This window comes from Pleurodeles waltl, chromosome 1_2, assembly GCF_031143425.1.
Source record: "Pleurodeles waltl isolate 20211129_DDA chromosome 1_2, aPleWal1.hap1.20221129, whole genome shotgun sequence".
NCBI lineage: Eukaryota > Metazoa > Chordata > Amphibia > Caudata > Salamandridae > Pleurodeles > Pleurodeles waltl.
In genome coordinates, this window is record NC_090437.1 from 451,602,625 (window position 1) to 451,614,657 (window position 12,033).

At 44.8% G+C, this 12,033-nt stretch overlaps 1 protein-coding gene across 3 annotated transcripts in view; it reads left to right on the forward strand.

The window, feature by feature from the left end:
* The window catches only part of CAAP1 (caspase activity and apoptosis inhibitor 1), a 298,509-nt gene extending 288,419 nt beyond the window's left edge, over positions 1-10,090 (forward strand). For all 3 annotated transcript variants that reach the window (XM_069240801.1, XM_069240811.1, XM_069240818.1), the window contains one exon: positions 9,578-10,090. In XM_069240801.1, coding sequence (XP_069096902.1) covers positions 9,578-9,921 — 344 coding nt within the window. In that variant the 3' untranslated portion in view covers positions 9,922-10,090. The remainder of the gene's footprint in view (positions 1-9,577) is intronic.
* The last annotated feature ends 1,943 nt before the right edge of the window (positions 10,091-12,033 follow it).

Consider the following 12,033-nt stretch of genomic DNA (forward strand, 5'->3'; position numbering starts at 1 on the left):
CACCATACAGGCTTCAGTTCCTCCGTATTTTGACAGCCAGGGTAACATATGTTATCCAGTATTGGATCTTTCATAAATTCACATGCTTGAATCATCCCCGTCGTCGAAGTGGGAGTCCCACGGTACATAAAATAGCAATAAATAATAATTTTTTTTTTTTTGCCATAGGCTACAGTGGAGCCAGTACTTGCTCACATAGCCTATCCATGTCCTTTTGTGAAAAGACCCAAACCTGCCTGCTGTCCAATCAGGCACCAGCACCCTCTAGAACCTTCTCCAGAGAAGCTCCCTTCCTCAGATTTTCTACCGCACGTCGTGTGAAGGGAGTCTCCCTGAGCTCTGCTCAGTTTTTTCTTCTACTTCAGAAATGTTCTCTCAAAAGAGTTGGAAATATGTCAGATTCTTCTAGAAAAGGCCTTTTCCGCCCTTGCAAGACCTGTGGGAAGAAAAGGCTCCATGTGGATGACCCACATAAAGACTGTTTATACTGTCTCTACCCACAACATCAGGTTAAGGACTGCAAAATATGTCACACCTTCTCCACAAAGACCCTCAGAGACCGGGAGAGCAGGCTCCTGACATGGTTACATGCCAAATCCTGTACTTCAGGTGAGGAGAGTGGGTCAGAGAGGCCACATAAAAGGTCCAGATCTGAGGACCTAGGCCACATGGAAAAATCCAGGAAGAGGCAGAAATCTCATCATGGGAAGGGCTTACAGACTTCAGTCTCCTCTGAGCCTTCCTCTCCTCTTCAGAAGAAGGAGACCTACCATCTATCTCCTTCTTCAGAGCCTTCCACTTCTGGAAAAATGACTCTAAAAATTAAATCGACGACGACAACACCGTCGACGACCGTGATGACGACAACGGTACCTACATCTACCGACTCCACTTCATCGTCGACGAGACCGTCGTCAGCGTCGACGACCTTAACATCGACGGTAAGGGATCCTATCCCCTCTCTCAAGACTCCATTGGCACCGTCAACGACTGCCCCGTCGACTATAACTTCAGCGACGCCATTCTCATCGGCGCTTTCGCCATCGACGGGGACACAGTCAAAGAAACTACCGTCGAGGACACTACCGTCGACGAGACCATCGTCGGCGAAACCATCGTCGGCGAAACCATCGTCAGCGAGACCACCGTCGATGAGACCACCGTCGACGGAAAAATCTGTACCATCCACGGCTGCATCAACTTTTACGCCATCGACAGCAGTGGTGCTTAGTAGACAGGTTGAGGCCACTCCTACCTCTTCCAGGTCTCCAGATCTCCGAGCCATGGTCTGCATCAGAAATCTACTGCACAGGACATTTATCCAACCGACCCATCTCCAAACAAGGTGTCGGCTTTACTACCCAGTCATCTTCTTGACTGGGAGGAATCGGACGAAGGTCCTTTCGGAGATGCGCATAGCCCCTCGCAGCTCCATGTCAAATACCAAGATGACGATGAAGAGGATGAGTATGAACATTATCAACCATACTACTCTCATCAGGAGCAATACTACGAAACACGAGAGCCTCAACACAGAGATACCGTGCAAATGCCTTCCTCCTTAATCCAGGATTTACAATCCATGCTTCAGGATTATAGGAGAAGGTTCCCAGCAGAAGATCAACCACCGGCGCCGATCTCTACGGTGACGCCAGTTAATGCTCCTCCTCCTCCAGCTACCCCAAGATCAACATCACACTCAGTGTTAGCTGCACCCCCCAGAGATGAAGGTTCCACTTCAGGGGAAGAAGAAGAACAAGAAGAAGAAGAAATTTCCACTCCACAACATCCTGCCGAGGAATGGGATGATTACTTGGCCCCCATTCCTTCTCCACCACCTCCTCGCCCCTCTGATTCTCCGCCCAAGGACATAGGTGGTTTCCATAATCTTATGGACAGAGCCGCAGTACGTTTCCACCTCCCAACATCTGTCTCCCAATCGGAATGTTTCCTACATGATTTCAAGGAGCAATCACGGAAGTCGGTACGGTCCATTCCGAATATTGATTACATTTGGAGCGAGGGCACAAAAATTATGCGGAATCCGGCTACGGTCCCTCCAGTTCCACAAAAACTGGATAAAAAATACAAGGCAACCCAAGATTCTCCGGCATGCCTTACTGGCCATCCAAAGCCTGACTCAGTCATCTCACAGGCTGCTCAAAGACGCTCCAAAAATCCATCAACGCCTATCTCCACTCCTCCAGACAAAGAAGGTCGTAGACTGGATAATATAGGCAAGAGATTCTCCTCCATGTCTGCAATCACTGTCAGGGCAGCAAATTCATTAGCAATTTTAGGCCGATATGACTGCCAAATGTGGTCTGACATGCAACCTTTCCTGGACCTCATCCCGGAAAATAAACAAGAAGTGGCACGAAAGATCCTAAAGGAAGGGGAGCGTGCGTCGGAAGAGATTATTGACTGCGCTCTAGACATAGCCTCTACTGGTTTCCGCCAACTAGCGGGTGCCGCTGTCTTACGACGACAAGGTTGGCTTAAGGCCACATCTTTTAGACCAGAAGTGCAGTCCTGAATTCTAGACATGCCTTACGATGGGGAATCTTTGTTTGGCAAACATGTGGATGACGCACTTCAAGCCATTAAGACGGACACAGACACTGCCAAGTCCCTGGGTACCCTGCAGTACCGGAAGCAGCCCTTTCGAGGGGCTAGAGGGAGAGTTTTCACCTCATTTCAAGGTTCCTTCCATAGACAATACCAGCAATCCCAGTACAGGCCTTCATACCAACAGCAGTACAGGCAATCATCGACTGCCTCCTATACCAGACAAGGAGGTAAACGAAGACAGGGTTCGCAATCCAGAGATCAACCCAGGAAACAATGATCTTCTACAGGCACCGGCTATGCTCCCCCAATGCCCGCAACATCAGCAAATAGCAGCAAACATTTCCAACTTCATCCAAGAGTGGAAGAATATAACATCAGACAAATGGGTGCTGGATATAGTGACAAGAGGTCATACCCTGGAATTCATACAAAAGCCACTGCTTCACCCACCAACATCAGGCAGCGCTCTCCACCTTCGTCTGCTTCAAGCGGAAGTCTTCAGCCTTCTGGCCAAAGGGGCTATATATAGACAGTTCCTCTGCAACAACGGGGTCTCGGATTCTACTCCCGGTTTTTCCTCATAAGGAAGAAGTCAGGAGAGTGGCGTCCTATACTAGACCTCAGGAAACTCAACAAGTTCCTTCGTAAACAATCCTTCAGGATGATCACACTGTCAGATATCTTGCACCTCTTGAATCCTGGAGATTTTATGACAACTTTAGATCTCCAGGACGCTTACTTCCATGTTCCAATTCACCAAAAACATCGCAAATATCTTCGTTTTACAGTAGCCGGTGCCCATTATCAATTCAGAGTCCTACCATTTGGCCTCAGATGAGCTCCGAGAATCTTCACGAAATGCCTTGCCCCAGTTGCAGCCTCCCTCAGAAGCAAGGGTTTCCAGGTGTTCCCTTACCTGGACGACTGGCTCATAAAAGCTCCGTCATCTCTACTATCTTCAAAAGCCACAGACGCCTGCCTAAAACTATTCAACAGTTTGGGTCCTACAGTGAACCTACAGAAGTCAGTCGTGTTTCCCGCACGCAGGAGAGTTTTCCTGGGAGCAGAATTAGACACTATTCAAAACAAGGCATATCTTACCCTAGCAAGGCAGCAGAAGCTGACCCAATTGGCTGTCTCAATCTCCGCAAGAAAGTTCGTTTCAGTACGACTATTCAAATCGCTTCTGGGCATGATTTCCTCAGCCATAGTCCTAGTACCGCTGGCAAGACTCAAAATGAGGCGGCTGCAAGAAGAACTACAACTTCAATGGACCCAGTCGCAAGGATCCTTTGACGACTTAATAACTATCACACCAAAGATTCGGCAGGCGTTAAAATGGTGGTCTCACATCAACCACCTCTCCCACGGTCTAACTTTTCTGGCACCAATAGCAGATTTCGTTATCACCACGGACGCCTCCTTGGAAGGATGGGGAGGCCACTTACAGGACATGCGCATTCAAGGCAGATGGTCCAAGCTCCAAAAAGAGATGCACATAAATCTGTTAGAGCTGAAAGCGATTCATCTTACGCTCAAAGCTTTTCTGCCGCGCATCGCAGGATCATCAGTGTTAGTCAGAACAGACAACACAACAAGCATGTTCTACATCAACAAGCAGGGAGGAACCAGATCCCTCTCCCTCTCAAGAGAAGCTCAGTCTCTCTGGAACTGGCTCACACTGAACAACGTCCGCCTCAGGGCAGAGCACCTGGCGGGGGTCAACAATACTCTAGCGGACTCTCTCAGCAGGACAGGCGACAACTGTCACGAGTGGGAACTCAACCAGACTATACTCGAAGACATTTTCCAACGATGGGGTCGGCCGATCCTAGACTTGTTCGCCACCAATCTGAACGCCAAATGCCAGTTTTACGCCAGTCGATACCCACTCCCGGGGTCGTGGGGAAATGCTCTTTTGATAAGATGGTCCGGGATCTTTGCATACGCTTTTTCCCCCATTCCACTGATTCCCAGGCTCCTCAGGAAAATGAAGACCGAATGCTGCAAGATCATTCTCATAGCCCCCAAGTGGCCGAGGCAGTACTGGTACACGGAGCTCCTCCTCCGGTCAGTAGCCAATCCAGTCCGTCTCCCTTGCAACCACAATCTTCTAACGAAGAATCAGGGTCTCATCTTACATCCCGACCCAACTTCACTGCACTTGCAAGCTTGGCTCCTGAGTACAGAGAGTTCCAAGATATGAACATTGATCAAGAATGTAGGCTCATATTATCTAAAGCACGAGCAGAGAGCACAAACAAGACATACAAACTAAAATGGAAGAGATTCTGTGTTTGGTGTTCTCAGAACAATTTTCACCCATTTCAAATTAATCCTGAGCAAATTCTTCCTTACCTGCTCTCCCTTTCCAAAGCTGGTCTTTCCTATGCATCAGTCAAGATTCACCTAGCAGCTATAGCCTCTTACAGATGATTGGCTAACATGCCGTCTATTGGTTCAACCAGAGTCATCAAACAGTTTATGAAAGGGCTGTTCCGCACCTTTCCTCCGGTACGCTTACCTCCGCCAGAGTGGCACCTTAATATTGTTCTCTCCCAACTTATGAAAGCTCCTTTTGAACCCATCCATAGTGCTGAACTCAAGTACATCACCTGGAAAGTGTCAACCTTACTCGCTCTCACCTCTACCAGGAGAGTCAGTGATATACAGGCGTTCACTACTAAAGAACCCTTTTTAGTTTTCTCTGAGGATTTCATTATGCTCTGAACCAATCCCAAATATATTCCCAAAGTTCCATCTTCGTTCCACCTCAATGAACCAGTTATTCTACGAACCTTTTTTCCAAACCCTACTACGATAGCAGAGAGAACTCTCCATTCTTTGGACATCAAACGATGCCTAAAATTTTACCTGCAAAGTACCAAGCACATCAAAAAATCAGACCAACTCCTAGTATCTTATTCTCTGGGGCGTCGGGGAACAGGAGTAACCAAGGCCACTATAGCCCGATGGATTTCTTCAACAATCCAATTTTGCCACACCAAGGCAGGAAAACCCTTGACTAGGCGTCCGAGAGCCCACTCCACAAGAGCAGTCTCCACATCGGCTGCTTTGTTTCAAGGTATTTCCCTTGAAAAGATTTGCCAGGCTGCGACATGGAAAACTACACACTCTTTTACGCAGCACTATTGTCTGGAGTCATCACAAAGAACAGACTCTCTAGTAGGGCAAGCTGTGTTACGCCATCTCTTTCATTAAGGTGAGACCTTTTCCTTAGTTATAGTCATATGGATGGAGATGCAAATAACCAAGTTTCTATTATGCTTCCATGTGAATACGTAAGGTGTATGTAGGTATTTATGGATATGTATGAGTTTACTGTGATTATTATTATTATTATTATTATTGATATCTCAGACAGAGGGTCTTCATGCTCGCACCCTCCACCCACGCTGGATACAATGTTTATCAACAATACTGCTGTCTATTCACATTCAAGCATGTGAATTTATGAAAGATCCAATACTGCATAAGAAAACAAGTTACTTACCTGTAACTACAGTTATCAAGTATTGGTATCTTTCATAAATTCACATGCGACCCACCCTCCTCCCCTTTGATGCTCGCATTTCCTCTCAGGTTTTAATCTTTCACTCTCGTGCTGGAAAATCTGAGGAAGGGAGCTTCTCTGGGGAAGGTTCTAGAGGGTGCTGGTGCCTGATTGGACAGCAGGCAGGTTTGGGTCTTTTTCACAAAAGGACATGGATAGGCTATGTGAGCAAGTACTGGCTCCACTGTAGCCTATGGCAAAAAAAAAGTATTTATTATTTATTGCTATTTTATGTACCGTGGGACTCCCACTTCGACGACGGGGATGATTCAAGCATGTGAATTTATGAAAGATACCAATACTGGATAACTGTAGTTACAGGTAAGTAACTTGTTTTCATATTAATAATCTGGATTGACTAAGTCCATGCATATCCCATGCCACTGCAGTCAAATAAAGTACTCTGATATATAACAAAATGCTCGAAGCTCAAGGAAAATCCTTGTACATTTAGTCTACTACTTTTCTTCAGTACTTGCAGTCCCGTAGGTATAAAACACCCTTACTGCTGCGTAAATGTTTAGCCTTCCTCAGTTTCTCATATTTCTAATAAAATTGTGCCAAACACTGTTCTTACGCATGCCTACTTCATCCAATGCTCCGGCATTCTGCCCTTCATAAAACAAAGCATCTGTTTGGTCCCACCTTGTAACCTAATCTAATACATTCTCCTCTGGGCCCCATGCTCTACACCAATTAACATTAGTGACCAATGTCCCCTAGCGTCTGTTCCTTTTGTGTACTGCCAAGGCAACTTGTTAACTGGATTGCTTAGGCAGTACTCTGCAACCTGTGATGCGCTATCTAATACCCTGAGCCCATGCCCACAATGGTATTTTATTTAACAAAGTTCATGAAAACACGACGTTCGTCCATGAAGGCTGCCTGCATGCATATCTGCCCTCAGCCTCACCAGGCTCCTGATGCACAGAGGAAGCAGGAGGTTGGATGGGTTGAGCCGTGATTCAATCGCAATGTGCTGTTTAAGAAGTCAGAACTCTGCAAATGGATATCGGCATTGTGTTTGTGTGAGGGAATTTATTCATCTGCATCCCCTCTCATAGGCATAATCCACACTACTCACATGCGTGCTGTGCTTGCTTTAGGCACTACAGTATTTCTGCTGAAATGTACCTGTCAAGGTGCCAATAAGTGCCTCACCGAGGCGGTGAGGATACAAACGGAACAACTGGGGCAGAATCCCACGTTCGATCTCAGCTTTTGATAAGGCTGTGCGTCCAGCCCTCTCAGAGGCTGAGAGATGGCAAGAACGGGTTCTTCCTCGTGTTATCCATGCCCTGTTGTGAAGTCTGGCTCGTCATTGCAGTACTGGAATCATGCCATACTAATCCATGGTAGTTCATGGCATATAAGGACACCCATGACAACATGTTGGTGGGGTGGTGGGAGGCACACCATAAAAAAATGATGGCTGTGACATACCATAAGTCCTGTTTGGCAGGGGTTACCCCACGTTATATGGGCAGCATCAATGGCAATATTCTAGTACTGCCATATTGTTTATCATTCTTGGCATAAAGGGGTACCCATGACAAATGTTATGGCAATGGCACATTGTTCTTGACATACAGAAGGAACCTACAGCGGATTTTGGACAACATGGGCTTACTTTGTAGTAAGTGCCTTCATCCTGTGATCATGAATTTCAAAATGCTGCGAGGGTTGTCGTGCTGAGGCAATGTTCTTTACAATACAAACATTGCATTTTAAAGAACAAGCCTAATTTAAATGACTAGTAGAGGGGCAGAGGCTGGAGGCATTATGTGGTTGATCTCAGGTGGCAGTGTATGGCCCAAACACCCCTTTTGATGAGCCGTCCATGATATATACCCTTTTAAAGCCAATGGCTTTTTATTAGTTTTATGTCAATATGGTGGTTTAAAATGCACTGTTTGATGACCCTGTTTTCTGTACTTGTGTCTACTTCTGTGTTCTTTTTGAGATATATGGATGCACTATTACTAGGCGTATTATGTACCACCAATGGTGGTGGCAAATCAAAAGCAAGGATAGAAACTAGCAGAACAGGGCTCACAGATCCCAACAAACCCCACTAGGTCTTGCTTTCATAGAGCAGTGTCTTTTCTGGCCTGCGAGCTTGTGTTTTGGTTTCTGTTAGCTGCAAGGGCCACCTACCTTCTTTGTACCCATGCCATAGCCCTCTTCATCACTGGTCTCCCAGAAATGCAGGTGGGGCCTCCTCTCTGAATTTGTAGGGGCTTTGCAAAGCCCTTCTGCTTGGAATCTCAACCACGGCTGGCTGTCTCACTAACGAGGCCAAGTGCCATGGCCACCAACATTTTGAGATACCACTTTGTAAAGGGAGGCAGCACTGCACGCAATTCTTGTTGGTGGGGGAGTAATAAAAATTGACTTGTTGGCAGTGACAAGCACTAATATTTCTGCCACCACTAAAGCCATTTCCCAACCACCCGTGTTCTCTGTCTCATACATAGCCCCCATAAACATAAGCCACGTCAGAGTTCTGAGCCGATGCAACTGGCTAGCGCATTCTCCCAATTTTTATTATTTTGATGAGTAGGAGATATTCTGGTATCCTGACCAGGTCTTGGTCAGCCCATGAGTCACAAGAAAGAGGATTTATGGTACTTCCTTTACAAACATTATTTTGGTGAGTAACTTATACGTTTCAGACTTACAATGTTAAAAACATTCTGTTTATGTGTTTCCATACAAAACAATCTATATTGTTGCCTCGGGGCACTGATGTTCTTGTTCTTGTTTTTAGAACATAAATTACCTTGTCCTGGAGTAAAAAATCTACACATTGTTTTTCACACCTCAGACTATGAGTCTGTCAGACCCGAATGATTCTCTCTTTGCCATAAGACCCAAAGAAGTTTGCTCTTACACATCTTGCCTCTGTTTTTTCCACCCCATTGATTTATATATGAAAGAATAAACATTCCTACTGTAAGCCTGCTCTGACTCCATGGGCAGGAAAGAAGCGTGTAGGATTGTGGCTGGTCAACAAAATCAAGTGCAGTGAAATAACAGCCCCAGCATTGCTTCTCTGCTTGTTTGAAGAACAGTGAGACAATATTCTTCAAAAATGGCTGTTGCCCTTATTACGACGGGCCCAGAAAAATGGCTATTTCCCCATGTCTCAAGATGTCAATACCTGTTGTACTCTCTCTGCAGGGGGCAGGGAAAATCCATACCCTTAGAAGATGAGCCTTGTGATTCCACTGAGGAAACAGGGGCTTTACTGGCTGAATTCATAATTCTGGATCCGATTCCACTGATAATTCCTTATTATGGACTAGGTGTGATTGGTAGCTGCTATTACCGTCGTCATCACACTTAAGAGGCCACTTGTAATTAAAGCATATTTGGTTTTATCATGGTTATTCGCCACTTACTAACATCTGGAATATTTCATGCTTGCAGGCAAGGGGGAAGACAGCGACGCAATCAGCATAAATGCGGATGCCTATGACAGCGACATTGAAGGCATGGAGAAAAATGAAGAGGAGGGCCTGGACGTACCCGCCCTTGCCCCTAAGCCTGGAGCTGACCAGCCTGATGAACTGCAAATGGACATAGAGAAAAGTGTGAACGAGATACTGGGCTTTGGAGAGGAGACAAAAGCAGTAGAGGGAGCTGCCATTGCCACTCCTGCTACGACTGATGTTCAACCTTCCGCGCAGCAGCTCGAGCTCTTGGAGCTTGAAATGAGGGCAAGGGCTATCAAGGCCCTTATGAAAGCCAGCGATGTAAACAAGCAACCCTAATATAGTCATTCTATATATTTTTTATACACCTTTATAAGTCTTCGCAGAGCCTTTATTCCTGTTCTTTCCTACAGCAATGTAATTTGTACATTTCTTATTCAATCCTGTTTGCCTGTTTGTGTTCTGTGACCTGCAGTTTGAATTGTTTTTATAAACCGGAATTTCCGTCTTCTTTGTGTTTATTTCTTCTCTTCAACTGACAAAAGTTGATTAGTTTGGCACTTATTGATCAGCGTCTGCTCATGACAACGCACGTGTTGTCACATAAATCAGCAAGCAGTCACATATTGTTTACACTGTATACCTTCTAAAGCAGTCCTGGCTTCGGGTAAAAGGAGATACTTGTGAATTATATTGTTTCCAGACAAAATGACCAAGCTTTCTCTTGAAAGCATTATGCATGTTTGTAAGCTCTACGTTTATTCGAAAGACACTTAAAAAACAATGTTTTAGGATATTGTTTTTCAAACACTTCCCAACTATTTTACTAGCCATTTTAGGATATTGTTTGTGGGGTCGAGATGTTATCACTATGTAAAACGCTTTGTTGAAAGATATCCAAGTTCGACCAAATCTTATCTTTGATCCATTTAATATAGAGAAATAAGCTGCCTTTGTAAATTGTAACATTATTTCTAATGCTTCAGGGGATTTCTTGCTACCAAAAACAACAGTCTGAAAGCTTGAATCGTCTTTCAATCTGGCAGTTTAAACTTTAAAAACGGTTTCTGAATGTATGTTTCATTATAAAGAATGCATTCATCACCAGAATGGAATTATCACCCGCCTTTCAAACCCCTCTGTGTATCATGCTAAAGCTTGCTACAAGTTCATTCTCAGAATCCAGGGCACATCATTCATCAGTATTTACAGGCATCCTCTTATAAATACTGCATTAAGTGCAACAGAGGTACATCTTCCCTTGAAAAAGGGATATTATTGAATGTCCCCTCAGCAGCTGCTCTGTGAGTTGCAGAAATAAACTTACCCAGTGATTCCCTCCTTGCAGTGAATATTCATACTTGATTGACCAGAGGTCTATGGGCGATAATTGTGGTAGCCCTCCACTGTTAAGAGTGTAATAAGTCTTTGAGTTCCTGGAGGGTATCACCCATTACCCTCACATCTTTAACAAGTGGATAAGGGGCAAGTTTCGCCACAAGATTTTTATACCTACTCTGGTCTCTTATGGGCCTGGAAGTGTCTTTGAAGGCTTCCTCAAAATGTTTCATACTGCAGGAAAGCCGTTCCATGCAGTATTACCCATCTAGTATCAAGCATTTCCCCAGTAGTTTGAAGTGTACACACATTTAACTGGTGACCAGGTTAAGTATCCTCTGATTTTTTGGGTGACATGCTGTATATAGCATACAATAAATCTATGAAAATATTGAAGTGGATTACCCTGCTACCCCATCAGTTGTATCAGACACAGCAAGTACTAGTCTATGAGCCAACAGTGCCATGGCAACACAAGTTTTATAAATTCAGATTTCAGTAATGCTGCTACTCCTGTTCTCGGGGTGGTCATTATAGGCTGAAGCATGTTGATCACACTTTTTTGATGTGTCAGATTCATTACTTGTCCGTACAACATCACAGGTTTTTAATCTTACTCCGTCCTTTTTATGGCTATGAATAAAGAAACTTGATGGATAGGAAGTAATTTTAATCCACTTTTCTAAGATATGTTCTCACAGAGACACCCACCCTCCGGGCAGGAGATGATATTTACTTGGAGAACTGGACACTCAAGTGAATATGAGACCCTGTGATGATACTATCCATGAGATCACCTCGTGTTGCTAATATACACAGTTGAGAGTAGAATACGTAGTTGAGAGTCTTTCAAGGAATCTCTCTGAGGGCCCTTAATATGTTAATACCAGGGTTCACTTCTTTTGATTTTTGGTGTCTAATATAATAGACCGGAGTTACTCATTGTACACCATGCCTGACCTTTAGATATGGCCCCTGGTGTACAGAGGTACTAGGCTGCTGTTTTCCTGACAGAACATCTACAGTCAGAAAGATGTCAAACAGACTGCAAGCATTTACATATGTGTTAACTGGCAGTAAAAGGAAATGAGGCACAGATCGTGCCCTTCACAA